The sequence below is a fragment of the Myotis myotis genome, unplaced genomic scaffold (assembly GCF_014108235.1).
Source record: "Myotis myotis isolate mMyoMyo1 unplaced genomic scaffold, mMyoMyo1.p scaffold_m19_p_13, whole genome shotgun sequence".
Taxonomy (NCBI): domain Eukaryota; kingdom Metazoa; phylum Chordata; class Mammalia; order Chiroptera; family Vespertilionidae; genus Myotis; species Myotis myotis.
The window spans coordinates 21,910,996-21,934,027 of NW_023416317.1; the positions used below are offsets into that span (position 1 = coordinate 21,910,996).

General features: G+C 40.2%; 1 protein-coding gene across 21 annotated transcripts in view; it reads left to right on the top strand.

Moving 5' to 3' along the window:
- SETD5 (SET domain containing 5) overlaps positions 1 to 17,067 on the top strand; it is an 82,922-nt gene extending 65,855 nt beyond the window's left edge. For 16 of the 21 annotated variants that reach the window (XM_036332047.1, XM_036332044.1, XM_036332054.1 and 13 more), the window contains 7 exons: positions 3,280 to 3,524; positions 6,677 to 6,733; positions 9,039 to 9,509; positions 12,871 to 13,166; positions 14,319 to 14,452; positions 14,925 to 15,013; positions 15,319 to 17,067. In XM_036332047.1, the coding sequence (XP_036187940.1) occupies positions 3,280 to 3,524; positions 6,677 to 6,733; positions 9,039 to 9,509; positions 12,871 to 13,166; positions 14,319 to 14,452; positions 14,925 to 15,013; positions 15,319 to 15,927 (1,901 nt within the window). In that variant the 3' untranslated portion in view covers positions 15,928 to 17,067. The remainder of the gene's footprint in view (positions 1 to 3,279; positions 3,525 to 6,676; positions 6,734 to 9,038; positions 9,510 to 12,870; positions 13,167 to 14,318; positions 14,453 to 14,924; positions 15,014 to 15,318) is intronic. The other 5 variants (XM_036332058.1, XM_036332060.1, XM_036332051.1 and 2 more) reach the window with 1 other exon arrangement.
- The last annotated feature ends 5,965 nt before the right edge of the window (positions 17,068 to 23,032 follow it).

A 23,032-nucleotide genomic window follows, 5' to 3' on the forward strand; every position in this document is an offset into this window, starting at 1 on the left:
TATTTATTTGAGAGAGACACAGCAATTGGCTGCCTCCTCCCTACCCACTACTGGGGATTGAGCCTGCAACCCGGGAATCCAACCAGCAACCTCTGACCTCTCTGTGCACAGGACAATGCTCAACCAAGCCACAGGGGCCACCAGATCATTGTAACATTTTTGACCAAGGGTAACATTCTTATTAAAGAACCCTTACAAACGAAGAGCAATATCAACACCTTGTAGAATGCAGGCTAAAGGACATGAACTGGTAGTTCACACAAGAATAAATCTAAAGCTAGTGAGCCTATGGAAATACTCTTTTGAGTTAATAATTCTACATCTAGATGTTTGTCCTAAAAAGTAAACAAGTGCACACCCAGCTGGCGTGGCTCAGTGGTTGAGCTTCCACCTATGAACCAGGGAGTCATGATTCAATTTCCGGTCAGGCCACATGCCCAGGTTTCAGACCCAATCGCCAGTGGGGGCATGCCAGAGGCAGCTTATCAATGATTCTCATCAGTGATGCTTCTGTCTCTCCCTCTCCCTTCCTCTCTGAAATCAATAAAATTATTTTTTTTAAAGTGAACAAGTGCAGAAATATGTAAGAGTAAGATTATTGCTCATTGAGGCATAGTTATAATAGCAAAAAATTTTTAAAAATACTTCAGTGGGTTAAATTTTAACAATATGGATGTCATAAAGCCATTAAATTTTTAATTTATTGTCATAGGAAGATTTTTTTTTTACCATATATTTCTGAGTAAAAGTAGTAAGTTATTAAGCAGTGCGATTTAGACAAGAAATCAATAAGGCAATATAAATACACCAGGATATTAGCAGTACATTACCTTGGGGTTGTAATTTTAAGTTGTGTTTAAATATGTGGATGTTTGTTTATATAATCCTGAGAAGTAGTTGAGTAAAGGTTAAAAAAAAAAAAAAGATGGATAGATTTTACCACATAAAATTTGAAAGCTGTGTATGACAAGAGAAATATAGAACTGGAAAAACTTTTCATAAATATAGTGCTATTAATAGAAAAAAATGCAATTGGCCACTAGCTTATAAACTTCATAAGAGCAGACATCAGGTCTGTTTTGTTGACTGTGACATAATAATAAGTACTCAGGGAATATTAGTATATTTTAAATGAATGACCTGTAAGTTGATTTGGGGGATGGGTTCATCTGTACTTTCCAGCTTTTCTGCAATGAACTTTGTCACTTATATAATTAGTTGTTAAAATGTTGTAAGTAGCTATTTAACAGTCTTTTAAAGATTGACTGTTTAAGACTTTTGAAATATAGAAAAGGTATTCTAAATATAAGCCACGAGCCCTGACCGTTTTGGCTCAGTGGATAGAGTGTCGGCCTGGGGACCAAAGGGCCCCAGGTTCGATTCGGTCAAGGCTATGTACCTTGGTTGTGGGCACATCCCCAGTAGGGGGTGTGCAGGAGGCAGCTGATCGATGTTTCTCTCTCATCGATGTTTCTAACTCTCTATCCCTCTCCCTTCCTCTCTGTAAAAAATCAATAAAATATATTTTTTTAAAAAAAGATAAATATAAGCCATGAAACACATTTGTTTTTGTATACCTAGGCACTTTTCAAAAGGAGAAATAAGAAAGAATACTTAGTATCTGGAACAAAAGGAAAATACAAATATACTTCCAATATAGGAAAATAAATTCTCAGATATCAAAAAGGAAAATATATATCTCAAGTATTCTTTGCACTTAATCTTCCACTGTATTTAAAATCTTCTCAAGCTCAGTGACTCAAAACTCTTTTGGTTAACTCTTCCATTAATTCAAATAGTTTCCCAGTTCTAATCATATCCTAACCATTACTACCGGAATAATATTAATGTTGCATAACTCTGATCATGACCTACTGTCCCAAAGCCTTTCCTTGATGGCCTGGGATAAATGTTACTCCATTCACCAAGCCTTGGGGATATAATTTAATCTAGTGATTAATAATGTAAATGGGAACCAGATTACCTTGTCTTTATCTCTCTATACATCAAATTCGTCTTTAAACTGGGGATGATAATAGAGGTGCTGAATTTATAGAGTTGTTCAAATGAAATCTGATTAATTCACATAAGCACATAGTATAGTGTCTGGTATATTATAAGCACTTAAAAGTGTAGTTATTTTTTACTAACAGCAGTATGATCAATCACCTCTGTTGAGATTCTTAAACTTATACTAAGTATATTTTACATGTTTTCTGTTTATTACAAGTTTGTAAATACCCTTGATTAGATTATATGATGACCATTTTACATACACACATACAAATAACTTAGTTCAGTGGTTTTCATATAGTAGCTATTAAGTAAATAAATATCTTTTAACTATTGTAAATGAATAAAAGTAAATTTTTCCTCAGAGAAAGCGAGATAGGTTCTTTGGTCTGAGTAGGCATTAAAAAATATATACAATACTAACTTCCTTTTTAAGTAGACCTAAAAAGTATAGAAAGTATAATATTCTTTTTTTTTATATATATATATTTTATTGATTTTTCACAGAGAGGAAGAGAGAGAGATAGAGAGTTAGAAACATCGATGAGAGAGAAACATCGACCAGCTGCCTCTTGCACATCTCCCACTGGGGACGTGCCCGCAACCCAGGTACATGCCCTTGACCGGAATCGAACCCGGGACCTTTCAGTCCGCAGGCCGACGCTCTATCCACTGAGCCAAACCGGTTTCGGCTGAAAGTATAATATTCTAATGAGAAAAAGTTCCAGCCTAGTTGTTTTAAGTGGTTGGGAGTTTTCATAGAAGTCGTTTCAAAAATTAGTGGTTACATATGGAATAGGTAATCATGTGTACCTCTTTCCTACTAAAGCAGAATGTCATCGAAAGCTGCTGAAAAATGGCCAAAAAAATGTTTAGGAGAAGATAAAAGAGAAAAGAGTTAGCATTCAGGAAGTTTAAGCTGGTGACATGTTAATTAAGTAGAGGGCGGTTTTTACAAAGTGACACAAATTTGGGTGTTTTGGAAACTCAATGTAAAAACTAATTTATGTTTTCCACTGGAAGAAATTAGCTCCAGGGGTCAGTCAGAAGTGTCAGTTTTATCTGGCAATTCTCTGGGAGATAGTTTCAAAAAAGAGTGGCAATTAAAGAGTTTCTTTGGGCTTTTGATTTGATTGCAGGAGGTAACAATGGGTTGAGGCAAAAGAAAAGTTAAGAGCCATTGTGGGCTAGAAATTAATGGCTTTACTACAGAGCCTTCTTTTGAGCTGTGGTTTCAGCCTCTCATCTGGGCTTTGTATTTCACAGATTTGTTGAGCCCTTTAAAGAAATGGAAGTCTCGCTATCTGATGGAGCAGAATGTCACCAAGTTACTTCGGCCTCTTTCTCCAGTCACACCACCCCCTCCCAATCCAGGCTCAAAGAGCCCCCAGCTGACCACACCTGGCCCATCTCACCCAGAAGAAGAATGTCGAAATGGATACAGCCTCATGTTCTCACCAATCACGTCTCTTACTACTGCTAGTCGCTGTAATACTCCTCTGCAGTTTGAGGTGATTTGGGTTTGGTTGTTGGGAGTGCTGAATATGAAGTCATCATTTGCACCTCCTCATGTTAAATACAATATCATTCCAAATGCTTCTTTACCATGTTCCTTGCCTGTCTCAGCAAGAGAATGGGAAACCTCAGGGTCAGTGTGACCTATTACCTGGTAGCCTCTCATCTTGGCAATCCACATACTTCCCAAAATAGGAATAATTATACCACAGATGACATTCATTTGCCTCTTGCATGCAGTCCATTGGTCTCCCTAACTTTAGGCAGTAAGCATGCTAGACCTCCATCTTTGGCCTTACTCTCTACTTGTTAAACAGGCCTCTAGCTGCCTAGTAATCATTAATGACACAGCCTGAGAGCTCTGATTATAATATTTTTGTCTTTGTTTCTAGGCCTTTAAATTAGTAAAGTGTCTCTTTCCCTGTTGTTTTGTAGTCTCATTATGGGCTCAGTAAATAGGGATTGAGAAAGCATATGGTTTATGGCAAATGAGGGGTTTTTTCCCTACTCTAGGTTACTTTCCCTTTTTGTTATAATGTGTTAGGAATAAGACAGAAACTAGCAACACGTTTATAAAGACAAATTAATTACATTCACTCTCTGGATTAAGTTAGAAATTTATATCTCAGTTATTTTAAAACGATTCTGAATCACTTTAGTATTCAAGTTTGGGTGACAGCAGATTTACAGAGTAGATTCCAGGTATATAAAAATATACCTCATTTATTGTATGTTGCTTTGATTTATAATTAAACAGACACTATTTTTAAAAAATATCTGGACTTGTAAATGGCTAACTCAGAACAAGATAGCAACCTTAAAAACAAGAGGCAGCTATACCTAAGCTAGACCATATTAACTTGACTTTTGGAGCAAGCCTCTTTCTGGCGGGTAAAAAATATTCCTGGTTACATTGGATTTCTAATAATTCCCTGTGGCGTTCTTTTTAGCCAGATAGTAAAGCAGCTGATTCAGGCCTTACTAAGTTTACCTGGTCTGATTGCAGTTGACTTTTCAGTTAGCAGCTAGAGTTTGATAAATAAAATTTCATGAGAGGACGTTCTCCCTGGTGGGCAGCATATTATATTAATAGGGGTTCAGACCTTGTCATTGTAATAATTATAATTAAACATAAAATTAGAAGGTAAGTTGCCTTCCCAAACAGCCAAGTTTAGTACTCAGTGTATTTCCTATCCCTTGTAGTATTTTCGATAATTATGGAACACTATGAAAGTGTAAAGTGTTGCATATATTTTTTTAAATCAAAGATCTTTTTATTGATGCATAGTCTAAGCATAATGTTAGAATATCAGGAGTGGGGGAAATGTTATAATGTATTAAATAGTCCATCCCTTCATAAAGTTCAGTGTATGTCTCTACTATTTTATCTCATTATTTAACTGAGAAAATTTAGCCTTTCTGATCAATTAAAAAACAAACTTCACTATCCTGACCATCTTTATCATTCTAATTGCCATACTCTTTCCTACTTTCTAGTATAAGAAGGTGTGGGGAACCTTATTTCCATCCAAGACTGTGACACAGAGAAATACCTAAAGGTGTCACAAGTAAAAATCAGTTTGGTTGGGGAAAGAATGTTTTTGAAAGGAAAAATAAAAAACATTCCAGGAGAAAAGTGAGAAATTTCTCCAACTCCAAGACAAGGAGTTAAGGAAACATGTAGTGGAAAAGAACGAGATTGTAAGGAGCAGGGAAGCATCAAGAAAAGAGACTAAAAGCAGCATTGAGAAGGCACACTTAATTTGCCCCTCCTTCCCACCAGAATAATCCTTCTCTTTCTGCCTTGTGATCCATACTTCACTATCCATCTCACACTCTCTACCCATCCCACCAAGTAAAATTTCTAGTCAAAAAATATCCTGCTCTGCGGAAGCAGCCTCATTTCCCTTACCCTAGACACAGTTGTCTGTAGTAGACAACATTAAGAACCCCCCGCCCCCACCTTACCCCTGGCACCCTGAACTCTTGTCACAACTACCACCATCATTCTTTCCACTTTTTACCATTCAGATCTTCCCATCAGAGTTCACTGCCCAGTTTGTTTGATATGGTAGTGATACCTCAGGTGAAAGCCGTAAGGGTAAACCTGTTTTGGAAGCAGGGACTCTCAGTATACACAACTGCTTTTTTCCCCTCTCTGTTTCTAAAAATACAATGGATTTTAACATCAGAATGTCGGTAGGTGTGGTCAGATCCGATTAGATTATGTCAAGACCATCTAGTCTGAGCTACAAAGTCCATCAGTCATATCTTCTATAACTGTCATTTAAGAGGAACAGGCTGTCCCCCTAGCCCTGTCATCTGCTAACATGCTAAGTGGTTTCCCTGGGTAACAGTGGTGGGCCTGAGTCACATAGGAAAATGAGGAAATGTAATGTTCAAGAAGGGGATGCGGGGTGAAAGAAAAAGGTTCCCCTAAGGAGAAATAAGTGGTCAGGTGCCCAATAACAAATACTATAGGTTGCTAAACTCTCATCTAATGTAGAAAGAAATATACAGTTGACCCTTGAACAAGGAGGGGCTTAGAGGCACCGAATCCCTGCACATTTGAAAATTTGCATGTAACTTTTGACTCCCCAAAAACTTAACTACTAATAGCCTACAGTTGACCGGAAGTCTTACTGATAGCATAAATAGTCGCTTAATACGTATTTTGTATGTTATACGTATTATATATTGTATTCTTACAATAAAATAAGCTGGAGAAAAAAATTTAAGAAAAATCATAAGGAAATAAATACATTTACAGTACTATACATATTTTTTTTAATCCATATATAAGTGGACGTGCATAATTCAAACCAGTGTTGTTCAAGGGTCAACTGTAATAGTGTGAAATTTCACCTCTTCCCTGATATCTGCTTGAGATGTTTACTTATAGCATGAAACATAACCAATTTATTCTTAAATGCTTTCAAAGGCACCAGGAAGCATTTTAACAAATCATTCTGTTCATTGAGATGAATTCTGCAGTTAAACATTTCCCCTGTGCATTCTTGTCCCTCCCACCCCACCCAAAAAAAAAGTTGTGGCTAACTATCTATGCTTGCTTTTACTTTATTTTTTTGTTTTGTTTTGCTTCTTGACTTCAAGTAGATGAATAACAAGATGCTTTTCCCTCCTCTAGAACATATCCTCCCCTGAGAGTTACCCTGCGAATAGGCCCGAATCCCTGTCACCCGAGGTAGTTATCACACCATCTCAATCACACTTGGAGGCTGATAGTGAGTGTGCATGAGTGTATGGGAAGGGCTGGGGTATCCAAGCAAATGGGGTGATGGGCTGGAGGGTGGCCGATTGGTCACTGTAAGTTGAATGAATCTTCCCATGTATGACTGGTTGTTACTTAGAACTCTCAATGTAGGTGGAGGAAAATAAAGTAGCTATGTGTGTTTGGTGGGGAGGGAGTGGCTAAAGAGTTTAAAAGAATAGTATCTAGAAGTAAGGTTTAATGAAGGCTGAAAGTATGGTAGGAGCCTTGTTAAAGAAAGTCTGACAATGTGTGTTTTTTAAGTAGGGAAAGTTGGATCAAACGTCGGTATGAGCTATTTTTTGATATTTATTATTTTAGGTTGATAAAGGAGCAGCTTGTTGGGAAAGTTAGGCAGTGATTTATGCCTTGTTCCTGGGTTAATCTGAGAGTTCTGTTTAACTGCATGTTTTGGGTTTTGGTTGGTAGATTGAGGAACTTCTTTAAAATGGGAGAGGCAAGCCTCTTGGCTTTCTACATTCTTGTAGCTCCTTACTGGGTACACAGGGAAACTATGGCAGCCCATGGCTTCTGTGACCCAGGCCTCCATTCTGCAGTGGTTGGAATATGATTGCCATACAAGTGGTATCCCTTAGGACAGTGGTCGGCAAACTGCAGCTCGCGAGCCACATGTGGCGCTCTGGCCCCTTGAGTGTGGCTCTTCCACAAAATACCACATGCGGGCGCGTACGTACAGTGCGATTGAAACTTTGTGGCCCATGCACAGAGTTGGTTTTTGGAAAGGAGATAGACAAAACAAGTGTACAAGACGAGTGTGGATGGGAGAGTTGGAAGGGGTCGACCTCAGTGAACGTACCTCAATCAGATTGAGGACGTTTTTAGCAAACGCCAGCTTAGGAGTACCCTAATTAAGTTAATAACAATGTACCTACCTATATAGTTTAAGTTTAAAAAATTTGGCTCTCAAAAGAAATTTCAATCGTTGTACTGTTGATGTTTGGTTCTGTTGACTAATTAATGAGTTTGCCGACCACTGCTTTAGGATATCAATTGAGTGCTTTGCTCAGAAACCCTGTTGCTGTGGAGATTTAAAATTTAGACTTTAGTGGTAGCATTTCTTAACTATTAGAAGATTTGGACAGAGGTAGTAATGATTAATTCCATGAATCCACATAGTCTTTTTCCTCTTGAAGAGGAAGTTATAATCTCACATAACCTTTTAGAAATTAACTGTTAACACACACACCCCTCCTTCTAATAAGAAATTAGTATTAAACACAGTGACAGTTGACCAAATTACGAATCAGTAGGATTTTATAGAGGATTGTGAAACTGAGAGAGGTTGTATTCTAGTGTACTAGAGGTTTTCTGGGTGGTTTTTCTTACAAGGAAAGTACAGTGTTCTCTCCTCAGGTGCTAAAGGTTCTAAGATAGCGTATTTTGGAGGCTAACATGGTAAATTATCTGGGTTTCTGGAACCATTCTTTCTAGAGTTAGTTAGTTGACCTAGTGATAGAAAATCTTGGTGTTAGGAGGTAATGATAACCAAATAGTAGATGGGGCTTATTTTTGGCACATTTCAGCATTTTAGATATTCTGCAGTGATGGGCATTAGTGGTATTATGGTGTGTTGACATAGATTAGAGGATAAATAAGAATTGAGTGACCAGAAGGTTTTATGAGGAACATATCTATTTAATAGTGAAAGTGAGTGAAGAACTGGTTGGTTGATGTCTTTGATGCCATTCTCCTTTACTGAACCAGTACCTTAAATACTTGATTTTCCATCTACTTTCTACTTTCTTTCAACTTTTTTCCTCCTTCCACCTTCCATCAATATTAACTTAGAAACGAATAACACCAGAAGCCAGTTATATAAGCCAGCTGGTCTCATCTCTGTAGCATACATGGGGCTCAGGTAAATCCCAAATTAATACTGCCAATTCCTTAATGTAGTGCAAGGCGATTCAGCAAACCTGATGAAAGGCTAAGCAGGCAAAGTAGTCACATTTGGCCAATTACCTAATTCTAATTTTTTCATTATTCTCCTCCAGAAAGATTTGAAAGTAATTTGGTAACGATGGGGGTTGTTTAGTGATCTGGCCTGTATACACTATTGCTACATGGGACTCACAGATGTTAATGGCATTCTCTCTTCTGCTTTCATCCCTTTTGTCTCTGCTGTTCACCTGTGCCCCTCTTCCCTCCTTTCTTTTCTGCCCTTTGACTGTTTTCCTTCTCCCCTACCCCATGTCTCCATTGATTTTTATTCTTTCAGCTTTGTCACCGAAAAGACCTGGACTTGACAAAAGTAGGCTACCTTGACTCCAACACTAACAGCTGTGCTGACAGACCGTCCCTCATCAACTCAGCTCATTCTGACCTGGCTCCTCACCCCTCCATTGGGCCCACCTCTGAGACTGGCTTTCCCAGCAGGAATGGGGATGGACATCAGACCCTCGTGAGGAACTCGGACCAGGCATTTCGGACAGAGTTTAACTTAATGTATGCCTATTCCCCGTTGAACGCTATGCCTCGAGCAGATGGATTATATCGAGGGTCTCCCCTAGTAGGAGATAGGAAGCCTTTACATTTGGACGGGGGATATTGTTCCCCTGCAGAAGGGTTTCCCAGCAGATATGAACATGGTTTTATGAAAGAAGTCTCTCGTGGATCCATGTCACCTGGTGGTGAAAGGGCTTGTGAAGGAGTCCCATCTGCCCCCCAGAACCCACCACAGAGGAAAAAGGTAAGTTTCACACCATAGAGAGCACTAACAATAGATATTTATGAAGTTACCACTATGTGTTCAGCACTGCTCTCAGTGTGAGGAAAACAAAGATAAGACACGGTCTCTGCCATGCCCAATAAAATAGAGGCTGTTTTAATACAATTTGATAAATTTTGTAAATAATCAACAAATTTAAATGCCTATCGTGTATGTGCCATACACATAGTAGGCAGTTCAAAGAATAGAGCAGTGGAAAAGAATATTAGTAATTAGTTGTATTATTTAGCACTTCCCATGTTCTAGTCACTGTTAAGCTTTCTTAAGCACTTAATCCTCAAAATAATCCTGTAAGATAGATAATTTCCCACTTTGCAGATGAGGAAACTAAGGCAAGTTGAGTGACTTGCACATGGTCACACAGCTAGTAAATGGAAGAGCCAGGATACTACCCAGGTCTGTTTGATTCTCAATTGCATGCTCTTATTGCCACCATGCTATATATATTGCCTCCTAGGTTCTGCCCTAATGGGGGCTCATAGCAAGTGATAATTATATTAATAAGTGATTAATTATGGTGATGAATGCTTCAAAATAGTTGTTCAGTGGTGAACACATCTTAACAGGGGAACCTGGCTAGTCAGATCTGTGGAGGGTGCTTTAAGAATAAGCCAGAAGCTCTTGGCCAATTTGAAGGCTGGTGGAGTGAGAGATAACAGGTCACTGATTTAGTTGATCTTAAACAATAAGTAGGAATCAATCATCCAACAATGAGGGTGAGAATGTAACAAAAGAGGGAGCAGAACAATTAATTATGTGACAAGTAATTATGGATGGGGTGTGATTGTAAACAGTTGAGTGTTGCCATGGTGTCAGAGAAGGGTGGGCAGAGTAAGGAGGAAAATCAAGAGAGATGGGCAGCCCTAACCGGTTTGGCTCAGTGGATAGAGCGTCGGCCTACCAACTCAAGGATCCCAGGTTCGATTCCAGTCAAGAGCATGTACCTTGGTTGCAGGCACATACCCAGTAGGGAATGTACAGGAGGCAGCTGATCGATGTTTCTCTCTCATCGATGTTTCTAACTCGCTATCCCTCTCCCTTCCTCTCTGTAAGAAATCAATAAAATATATTTTTGAGAGAGAGAGAGAGAGAGAGAGAGAGAGAGAGAAAGAGAAAGAGAGAGAGAGATGGACAGAGCCAGGCTATAAAGCAGTGATGGCGAACCTATGACACGCGTGTCAGAGGTGACACGCGAACTCATTTTTTTGGTTGATTTTTCTCTGTTAAATGGCATTTAAATATGTAAAATAAATATCAAAAATGTAAGTCTTTGTTTTACTATGATTGCATATATCAAAAAATTTCTATATGTGACACAGCACCAGAGTTAAGTTAGGGTTTTTCAAAATGCTGACACGCCGAGCTCAAAAGGTTCCCCATCACTGCTATAGAGAGTTGTCTAATGGTTTGGGACTTGGCTTTTAAGCAATGCCTGTTCTAAAAATTACAAAGCCAAAAGTCTGCTTTTTATATCAGTGATTTTTCAACTAAGGGCATTTGGATATGCATGGGAGTATTTGGGGGTTGGCACAGCAACTTTTATTTATTTATTTATTATAGAGAAGCTAGATGCTCTGTATGTGTGACAGTCTCACATAATTGCAAAATATCTTTAGTACTATTGGTAAAATGTAGCTTAGTGGCTTTTTACATTTATGTTAAAATACATTACCAAAAATTATTAACTCCTTTCCAAGATTGTGTATGAAAAATGCATATGTAAAATTTATCTTAGTTAGAGTTTTGTTATATTACATTTGGACAAAAAATGAGAACCCTAAGAAGATAGAAGGAGAAAACACTGGCAGGTAATTTGGAATAAAACAGCAATGGATTTTGAAGACTGTTGCATGAACAGCATTGTCTATCAGAAACAAAAATGGAAATAGACTTTGGATTTCTGGTTTCATTATGTGCAAAAATGATTGAAATCATGATTTATTTCAGAATTATTGCTGAGCACCTGCTATTGGCCAAGTTCTATGCTGGATGTTAAAGATAAAAAAAACAAATAGCCCTAACCAGTTTGGCTGAGTGGATAGAGCATCGGCCTGCGGACTCAAGCGTCCCGGGTTCGATTCCGGTCAAGGGCATGTACCTTGGTTGCGGGCACATCCCCAGTGGGGAGTGTGCAGGAGGCAGCTGATCGATGTTTCTCTCTCATCGATGTTTCTAACTCTCTATCCTTCTCCCCTTCCTCTCTGTAAAAAATCAATAAAATATATTTTTTTTAAAAACACAAAAAACAAATAAACTTGGTCTTTGCCCTGGTAGACCATACAGTTTAGTGGGGAAACAAGCAACACATTGTAACAGACTACCAGCAGTGTAAGCACAATGCCCTGTAGCAGCACAGAGAAGGTATGCCAGGCGGGGCAAGGAGCGGATTGTGTTGTGGTGGTCGGGAAGAATGAGGCAGATGAGCGATGAGATGGGGAGAAATTTCCAAGTCTGTATAGGTTTAATAGAGCTGACTTGCTACTATAAGAAGTGATATCATTTTTTTTCTCTTTTTATACTAATTTCTCTATGTGTATGACAAACATTAATGAATCTCTTGAGTGTATCTTGGAAAATTAAGCACATTTAAGAACCCTGAAGAATAGGGTTTTTCTTTTGTTTGGGGGTATTTTTTTTTTCTCTTTAAAAAATATTTTTTCTGACATTTTAAAAATTTATTTTTTCATGTATTTTTATGGATTTTACAGAGGAAGAGAGAGAGAGAAACATCAATAATGAGAATCATTGATTGGTCGCCTCCTGCACTCCCCACACTGGGGATTGAGCCCCCAACCCAGGCATGTGCCCTGCCCAGGAATCAAACCATGACCTCCTGGTTCATAGGTCAACGCTCAACCACTGAGCCACTCTGGCCAGGCTTCTCTCTTTTTTTAAGCAGCTATCTCTAAGGATTTCTAAGGCATTAGGAAAAGTTATCAGAATCACCTGGAAGACTTTTTCAAACTACATAAGCTCCCAACTCTCTTCCCTCCCTTTTCTAGGAGCTACTGTTGTTGCAGATAACTATGATAGCACTATAATCTCACAAGTTTTTCTGAAGGCAGAAAAAAATGTTGAGTTCTACTAGTGAATACCAGTCCTCAAAAATATTATTGCCTGGTGTCTTCTCTTCTCCTTACCAATATCTAACTGATGTAAATATGTAGCTGTGCTCAGATCTGCATCATACCTGACGAAAGTTGCCAATGTTGGTGCCTGCTTTGTTTGCATGGCTTGCTGATGGTTTATAGGGGTCTATATTTCCCCATTGCTGCTGATCCACTAACAATGTCTAGAGTCCTGTTCGTTATTTCCTTCCTAGGTATCCCTGCTGGAGTACCGCAAACGGAAACAGGAAGCCAAGGAGAATTCTGGTGGGGGCAGTGACTCTGCACAGAGCAAAAGCAAGTCTGCAGGAGCTGGGCAAGGCAGCAGTAACTCACTTTCTGACACTGGTGCCCACGGTGTGCAGGGATCCTCAGCCCGAACCCCATCTTCCCCTCACAAAAAGTTCTCCCCATCTCATTCCTCTCTGTCCCATTTGGAGGCGGTAAGCCCATCTGATTCCAGAGGCACTTCATCTCACTGCAGACCACAAGAGAATATCAGCAGTAGGTGGTAAGTTGATATTTGATGCTTTAATAATTAAATGAATTGTTCCCAATTTTATCTAAATGTATGGGAACACTTATCTGAGAAAGCAAGACAACAGTGCCCTCTATCCTGTTCAGCTGATTAAATAATATCAGCCAGAACCACCACCACCACCACCACCCCAGCTTTATAAAAGCAAACAATTGCCACCGATCCTGTGGTACACCACTTTGAACTGCATACAGTATAGTATTTGCTGGGCCCTAACACTGCCTCTTATGTTATCTCATTTCATATGAAAGGTAAATCAGGAGTTCAGCTCAGTTTCACTTTAAATTGACAACAGAAGTCTCAATTCCACACAGCTAGAAGAGAGATAAGACATATTCTGAAAGAACTTGTCTGGCTTAGGGGAGACCACAAATAACTAATACTGATGGCAAGTACTTGAGTATCCCAGATGAGTGAAATAGAGGATGAGGCAGTTCAGTGATCTTGAACTGAAGAAATGAATTCTGGGCAAGAAGAGTGGGGCTCAAATAAATGTTTATTAATCTATGAAACATATATTAAATACTACATGTTTATTTAATAAACATGTATTAAATACTACATGTGCCAGGCACATGACTTCACAGGAGAGAAAACTTAGCATTTCAAAATGGGGGTTGAACACACTCTCCCTGTTGGGAGCATGCCCATGACTTGCCCTTCCCCCAGGTTTGTCACCTCTGCCTTTCTCCTAAGCTCCAAGGGCCCTTCTTTTGCCTCTGTAACTTGTGCCCTGAGCCCATTTCTTCTGTGGCTCGCTTTTACTACCTCTGTAACTTTCTAAATAAACTTTCTCTTATAATTTGGGGGAGTGAGGGTTCGTTAAAAGAAGTAGACATCTTAAATTTACTTTTTCCTTGATTGCTTTTTTTTTTTTAACATCAAGATGGAATGTAATTTTTTAAAAATTCTTTATTGTGCTTTTTCTTTAAAAGTCTTTTTTCTTTTGTGCCTGACATAGTTTGAGTAGAGAAAACATCTTGTTTTAAATTGGTGAAGAAAATGATGTCTAAGAAGATGTTTTTTAAGTGAATATGTTGTACAACCTTTGTCAGAGATTCAGATGTTCCAGACTCTTGACTCTGAAGTCCTGCGGCATAAACTTGCACCCTGTTGCCTTCACAGGATGGTTCCCACATCAGTAGAACGACTCCGAGAAGGAGGGAGCATCCCCAAGGTCCTCCGAAGCAGTGTGAGAGTGGCCCAAAAAGGAGAGCCTTCTCCCACATGGGAGAGTAACATCACAGAGAAAGACTCAGGTAAGCCTATGGCTTTGTGCTGCCAACCAGTTGAGGGTCGTGTGACCAGGCTCCATACATTTCATAACAAATGCTAGGCTGAGGTGAGTCAGCTTCTTATGTGGTTGGGCTTCATTGTATGCACGGTTCCAGCTTGGTTTACTTCTACTCTTTTGGGCTATAGCATTCTTAAGATCTACCATTGCTTTCTCTCTGTCTGCTTCCCCCCAAGGGATACCTTTTGGTAACTCATCTGTCCAAAGGCCTGGAAATCTATCCTGTTGGAGGATGAAGAGAAAGGAGACAGGAGTCAGATCAGGCATTTAAGACATAGCCCATAATTAACCACTCCGTTTGCCCTTGTCGCATGCTGCACTCAGCTTATTTGACAGAAAGAGAGAAGCATGGATTAGTGATGGCATTGGTGATTGCAATAAACAATGGCTATTTCTCACTTTCTAAGAAGCCAAGTTGATTTTGTATTACATTCCAGACCCTGCAGATGGAGAAGGCCCAGAGACACTGAGCTCGGCACTCTCAAAAGGAGCGGCCGTTTACAGCCCTTCCAGATACAGCTACCAGGTGAGGCGAAAAATTGCTCATCTCTGGGCATAGGAATATGTTCTGGATGCCAGTGTTTTGAGATGCCATCTTTGTGTATAGTTTCAGCAGCCTTAGAAATAAGCCATCATCTGCTCACCTTCGGGTAATCAAATCATTCCAGAAAAATAAAGTGATCAGAGATAGCCATTTTACTGTCTTTGGTATTCTAAAAAGGACAGTAGTTAAGATGAAGAAAAAGTAGGGTGTTTTAAATATTCACAAACCTAAATGGCTTAAATAGGGACTTTTTCACCTCTTTATCCTTTCTTCCCAACTCTTTCTAGCTCCTGCAGTGTGATAGTCCACGGACAGAATCACAAAGCCTACTTCAACAAAGTTCCTCCCCCTTTCGAGGACATCCCACCCAATCTCCAGGATACAGTTATCGAACTACTGCACTGAGACCTGGAAACCCCCCCTCTCACGGTTCTTCAGAATCCTCCCTCTCCTCTACGTCCTATTCCAGCCCCGCCCACCCTGTGTCCACAGACTCATTGGCCTCATTTACGGGGACCCCAGGGTATTACAGCAGCCAGCCACATTCTGGAAACAGCACGGGCAGCAGTCTTCCAAGGAAGAGCTGCCCTTCGAGTGCTGCTAGCCCTACCCCGCAGGGGCCCTCAGACTCACCGACCTCAGACTCGGTTTCCCAGTCCAGCACAGGAACTCTGAGTTCCACCTCCTTTCCTCAGAACTCTAGGTCGTCATTGCCATCAGACTTACGGACTATCAGTCTGCCCAGTGCTGGGCAGTCCACTGCCTACCAGGCCTCCAGGGTATCTGCGGTTTCCAATTCACAGCACTACCCGCACCGCGGGAGTGGGGGTGTGCACCAGTACCGACTCCAGCCATTGCAAGGGTCGGGAGTCAAGACTCAGACAGGACTTTCCTAGGGCTTCTGGATTTGGGCAAACCGAACTGAATGAGCCCATAGCTGCTTCCTTCCAGCTGCCTCTGGAACCTAGGCCAAGCAGATTGCTGGGGAAGGGGGTACAAGGTGCCAGAGGATTGGGTCTGGTCGACAAGAAACAAGACTTGTGGTCACAACAGGCTCAGGCCTTGGAGAAAGATGTAAATCTTGTCTGAAGCAGAGACTATAAAGAAGTTTCTCCCTGCTGTTAAGGGTACATTGTTGACAAGCAAATGGTGTTTCGGTTAGTAACGGTTCTAAGTGCAATGAGTTGTGTTGAAGCCTCCGTCTCCCATCCTTGCCTGTAGCCTGTAGTCACTTGTGCAGTGAGGACATCTTTTTAAATCCAAAAAAAGTTTTCTTTTCAAAGAAAAAAAAATGTGAAAAGAGCCAATCTCCAAACCCCAAGCCATCTAATAGTGTTAGGGTTTTATGCACTTAAAAAAAAAGGTAGGTATGTAAATGTTCACCGGAAGACAACCATTCCAAAAGCAGATATCCAGCCAAGATGTGTCCACCAAGTATGTTCCTACCTTTGTCTTTAAATCACCGAGAAATAGGCAGGGATAGTGAAGCTTGGAATGTGCTCTAAGGGATGCCTGGCTCTCTGAAGAAAAGCTTGTGGTCAATCCTTGATTATTCAGGAGCAGATTAACCTAGTAGATTGTCTGATCCCCCAGCTGTTACCATCCCACTCCCCTTCCCCAAGCTATTTCACAGCTCAGTAACCCATGAAGTAATAGGTAAAGGAAAGAGGAATGATAAGAGAGGTGGGCCAATTGCTACTTATCAGCTGTTGGCAATAAATTTACTTAGGAAGTATCCCAGATGGTTTGGGAATTCTTTGAATTTTATTTTTTCTACTCCCAATTAATCAGGAGTTGACGATCCCATGAGTAGGACCGCCTCCGTGATTGGGGAGCATGCACTCGTGACTGCAGGGTAAGAGTGGAAAGATTTGTGGAGTGGTGCCGACAGGACTGTGATTGTGTGTGGGCATGTTCCACATTTCTTTGGGGGATGCTTATTTGAGAGTGGCCTGGGTGAGACAGTTAGAAAGCCACCCACGCACCTAACACTGTTCTGGATGAGAGACAAGAGCAGACTGGCTTCTCCCCATCAGTGCATTGTGCCTGCTGTACACCCCTGGAGGAGCCCTGGAGCCAGCCCAGGTGGGGTACACAATCTTTTTAAATTCCATACGGTTGCCAGCTTATTTCTTTCACTTGTTTACTGTAATATCCGGCGTGTTTTTATTTATCTAATTTTGTATTCAGTTATAACCATGGTAGGGGTAGCAGATCTATGACAGGTGTAATCCCTGGTGCTGCAGTGGACCTTACTTCTTTTCTTTTGGACAAGATAATACTGTGAGTCTCCCTCCTTCCTTCCCTCCAGTTTGTTGTTGTTTTTTTTGTTGTTTGCCCAGCCTCTTCTGTCCCCTTCTACCCTTCCTACAACTATCATATGCACAGTCTTCTCTCTTTGTGTGTGACTGTTACAAAATTTCATTTTTTCACAATTGAAATCAGGTGTTTGCTCAAATGAGGGGAGATTTTTCTTTTTAATGCTGACAACTCAGCAGAATACTTTTCTTTTTATTGTTTCCCCCACAAACCCATCAGTCTGGGAGAGCCTTGGGAGTGGAAATCATGTGGCCTGGGATGCTGGTTTCTTTGTATATTATATAAAACGTATGTAAATGTCTCTCCATTTGGGCTGGGGTTTGCATTCTCTCCTTGGCTGTTAACCAAGGGGAGAGGCCAGCAGGCAGGCGGCCCTCACCCTGCCTGGCACGTGCAGAGACCCCAGCCACTCTGTGTGGGCAGGGTGCTGTCAAGACCAGACCTCTGGGGGGGATGGGGGCGGGGGGTGGGGGGAACTCTTGGAAGGAAAGAAGTATCACTTCTTTCTCAAGTGGAGTGTTTACACCTTGATGTAACATTTGAACTTTCACAAGAGATGTAATAATTTTGATAATAAAATTCTTAACCATAATAATCATAAAGTTGAGAACTTCTTTGTCCAGTTCTGTGACCTTGCCTTGCCATATTTTCCTAACTGTTTCCTTACCTGAAGAGGGCAAGGTGTACCCACGTTCAGAAGGATGTGCTCTTGGTGGAGTTGTGCCCATAGTGAGGCCAGGAATATGGATTGGTCTTCTTTCTGCCTTTTATTATGATTACGGGCAGGTCAGTCTGCAGCAGTGGAACTGAGCATTGCAAACTGACTTGAACCAGACTAGAGTTCCTGACCTTGGCCTTAACCTTATTCATTCAGCAACGACTTATTGGCCTCATTCTTTTCTATTAAATAATTTCAGGCATTGTTTTTGGTGGTGGGTTTATGTGATTTAAATGGGGCATTGAGGAAGGCAGATTAAAAATCTCTGCTTTCAAGATGCTTACACTGTAGAGCAGGGTGAGAACTAAACCAGTCCATAATTTCAAGTAGTCATTACCATGTTATTGTTTCACAGCTGTTACATAACTAGGGAGCTTGAGGGTTCACTCTAAATTGGTAGATCAGAGAAGTTTCTAAGAAGGTGCCATTTAAGCTGAGACCTCAGTGGTAAGGAAGCAGTCAGGGGATAAGAATAAAGATCTTTCCTGGGGCATTAAACAGCAGGTACAAAGCTTCTGAGCAAGAATGCTGTGGTTAGGATATAGTGAATGACCAGGGCAGGGAAGGGGGGTGGTAGATACCCAGGAAGATAGGCGTTGGGTCGTATGGTACAGTAGTCAGCAAACTGGCCTTTCTCTGAAGGGCCACATAATATAGTTAGGCTTTACAAGCCATGTGGTTGCTGTCACACTATTCAGCTCTGCCATTGCAGCACAAAAACAGCCATAGGCAGTACATGGCTGTGCTCCAGTAAGACTATATTTACAGAAATATGTGGCTAGTCCAGGGGTGGGCAAACTTTTTGACTCGAGGGCCACAATGGGTTCTTAAACTGGACCGGAGGGCCGGAACAAAAGCATGGATGGAGTGTTTGTGTGAACTAATATAAATTCAAAGTAAACATCATTACATAAAAGGGTACGGTCTTTTTTTTTTTTTTTTTTTTTTTTTTAGTTTTATTCATTTCAAACAGACCGGATCTGGCCCGCAAGCTGTAGTTTGCCCACGGCTGGGCTAGTCAGATTTGCTGAGATCTGAGGTACAGCCTGTGGGTTTAGTTTAAAGAATCTGATTCTAAGTACAGTGGGCAAGTCATTGCAGAATATTAAGCAGAGAGATGACATAGTCTAATTTATGTTTTATTGGTTGGTTAGTTTTTTTAAATTACTCTGATTGTTTCGATCCAATTGGGAGAGATGAATAGATGCCGGGAAACCAGTTTGGAAGCTATAGCAATTATTTAGGCAAGCAACAATACAGTGATGGCTTCTATTAAGATAGTAATAACAGCCGTAACCAGTTTGGCTCAGTGGATAGAGCGTCGGCCTGCGGACTGAAGGGTCCCAGGTTCGATTCCAGGCAAGGGCATGTACCTTGATTGCGGGCACATCCCCAGTAGGGGGTGTGCAGGAGGCAGCTGATCGATGTTTCTCTCTCATCCCTCTTTCTAACTCTCTATCCCTCTTCCTTCCTCTCTGTAAAAAAATCAATAAAATATATTTTTTTAAAGAAAGATAGTATTAACAGGGATAAGGAGAAGTACTTGAAATCAGGGCATGTTTTGCAAGTAAACAGCAGTGCTTGCTGATGGATTGCTGTAACAGTATTATACTGTTTGACAAATATTTACTGAAACCTATGATACACTACCACTTTGCTAAGCATATAAGGGATTCAAAAATAGAGAAAATGCTATTCGTTTCTTTAAAGAACTTAGGAGGTAACCAGTTGGAGACAGAATAAAAATTACCTTTTTTGAAGGCCTTTCCAAAATGCCTGTAGGAATACTTAGTAATCTTATAAGAGCCACAACTGAATTCTGCCCGGGGTGAAAAAAATAGGTTCATGGTCTTCTTTAAGAAGTATTTCCATATGTAGTGCCTTTTTAATAAAAATATATATATATATATATATATTTTTTTTATTTTTTTTTTTTTTTTTTATTGATTTCACAGAGGAAAAGAGAGGGAGAGATAGAAACATCAATTATGAGAGAGAATCATTGATTGGCTGCTTCCTGCACGCCCCCTACTGGGGATCGAGCCCACAACCTGGGCATGTGCCCTTGATCAGAATCGAACCCGTGACCCTTCGGTTCCCAGGCCGACACTCTATCCACTGAGCCAAACTGGCTAGGGCTGTAGTTCTTTTTAAAAATATATTTTTATTGATTTCAGAGAGGAAGGGAGAGTTAAAGAGAGATAGAGATAGAAACATCAATAATGAGAGAGAATCATTGATCTGCCTCCCACATGCCCCCTACTGGGGATGGAGGCTTCAACCCAGGCATGTACCCTGACATGGAATCCAACCATGACCTCCTGATTCATAGGTCAACGCTCAACTACTGAGCCACTGTAGCTGGGCCATATATAGTGTCTTATTTGGTCTCATAATTCTGAGAAGGAAGCAAGTCAGATGCTAGAATTTAAAGATGGGAAATTGAGGCCTGATTCAATATTCCAGCTATACCACAGGGCTTAAGCTCATCTGATTATTGCCAGAATTGGAAGGTTCTGTTCCATAATTATTTACTAAATCCCTACTGCGTGCCAGGCATGCCTATTAGGAATTAGTATGTTTGCTATTGTTATCAAGTACCTACTCTATTACTAAGTACTGTGGTTTTGATATGGTATAAATGTAAGAAGCTGAACAGTATTAAACTAGTGCAATGGTGCATCTTATTTATGGCTTTCCAGTTTGTCAGACTCTTCCATTTATGCCATCAGCTAGCTCATTCAAACTTAATGTATAAGGTAGGTATTATCTCTGTTTTATAAGTTGCTAATGAATTTTAGAAAATACAACTTGTCCAAGATGTGTCTCTTCTAAATGGCAGATCCAAACTGACAGTTTTGGAAATTTTGCAGTTTTTCCAGGAAAAAATAGAGAAATGCCAGAAATGCTATGAATCTGTGCCTAGAAGTCACTTAACTAGCTGAAAAAGTATGTCATACCCTTTTATACCTTGTAAACAGCAGCCAGGCCTTTTTGTTCCTGGGGCATCAGTGTGAGGGTCACCCTGAAGAAAAAAAGTGCACCATTGTCCAAATTAAGTGGTCCATTTGCTTTGAAACTACATATATTACTAGTATAAGCTCATCAACCAGAGCTGGGACAGCCTCTTTAATCTTCTGTGAAGCTCAGGGAGAAAAGAAGGGTTTTGCCAAAGTTCTTAATATATATATACCCTGTGCTCAAGGTTGATGAAGACAACACCTTAGAGAAAAGCATAGTCATTGAAGAAGATGGTGTTCCCCTTTAACTTTTACCTGTTTCTATTTTCAGAACTTAACCTGGAAGTGATTCTGAGATAATATTGTTTTGAATATTTCTCAAATCCTTAATAAAAGTGCACAGAGCGGCCATGGTAGCAAAACAAAACCTTGGGCAACATTACAGGAAAACTAAGTATCCCCCATGAGCCCCAAAATAAGGTATGTAGAAATAAACCATCAATTGCCACAAGACTTTCATGGTATCCCCTGTTCCAGAAGAAGCAATGGAGCATCTGATGCATCTCAACTCCAGAACAACACGTTCTCACTTGGAAGTTCAGTGAGCCAGTTTAAGAACTACAGCCAAAATTGGGAGAGGTTTGCAGTGGGTCCCAAGGAAGCTTGGTTAAGCCAAGGGGCTGGATCAGTCTGAGCTCAAAAAACTTCTAACCAGCAAAGCCCCCATGGACAGAGCTCCACATTGAAAGATAGATACTCTTAACAGAATCTAAATTTATCAGGACAGTCAAAATAAAGATAGGGTTGGGGGATCACATTCACTGAATAGAGTGAAACTAGGATTTTTCCATTAGATCCAGGATGTATTTTCTTCCTGGGGATAAGTTATTTAATATATTGATTAAATATTTATTAACTCCTAAAAGAAACAGTTATAAAGTCCTATTCTGTGCTGAGTTCAAACAGCTGTTTTTTGTACATTTCATATTTTAATATTTTACACACAAAAAGTACTGTAGAAACTTGAAACTAGAAAAACTCAAATCATGTCTCCTTAAAAATGAAGAAAAACTAACATAAACATGCTTAACAGAAAGGATCAAAGTCAAATGCCAAAGAAAGCAGAATACTATCCCCACAGACAATAAAGACATGTAGATAAAGTGGCACATCTCCAAAACTAGGAAGGAGTCCCAACCTGATAAAGAGTCACTACAAAAAAACCTATAGCTAATATCCTACTTAATCAAGAGAGACTAGAAGCTTTGACACTAAGACCAGGAATGAGGCAAGGATGTTCACTCTCTTAACAACATTTGTACTGGAAGACCTTGCTAATGCAACAGAACAAGAAAGGGAAATGACTACACAGATTGGGAAGGAAGAAATGAAACTGGTTTTGTTCACAAGTGACCTAATTGTCTTGTAGGAATTCCAAAAGAATTAAAAAACAAACAAAAAAACCTTGTACAACTAGCATGCTAATAGCAGGTTGCAGAATACAAGGTTAATATACAAATGTCAACCACTTTTCTATATACCAACAAATGGAATTTGAGAATTACAACATTTACATTAGCACCCAAAAGAAGTAAACAAATCTAACAAAATATGTACAAGAACTCTATGGGGGAAAACTACAAAACTGATGAAAGAAGAACTAAATAAATGGATATTCCATGGTCGTGGATAGGAAGACTCATTGTTAGGATATCAGTCCAATGCAGTAGTAAAAAAGAAGAGCAAACTCAGGACTAACACTGTCTGACTTCAATAATTAATATAAAGCTACAATAATCAAGACAATGTAGTATTGAAATAAGAACAGAGCCGAAACTGGTTTGGCTCAGTGGATAGAGCGTCGGTCTGTGGACTGAGAGGTCCCGGGTTCGATTCCGGTCAGGGGCGTGTGCCTGGGTTGCGGGCACATCCCCAGTGGGAGATGTGCAGGAGGCAGCTGATCGATGTTTCTCTCTCATCGATGTTTCTGGCTCTCTATCTCTC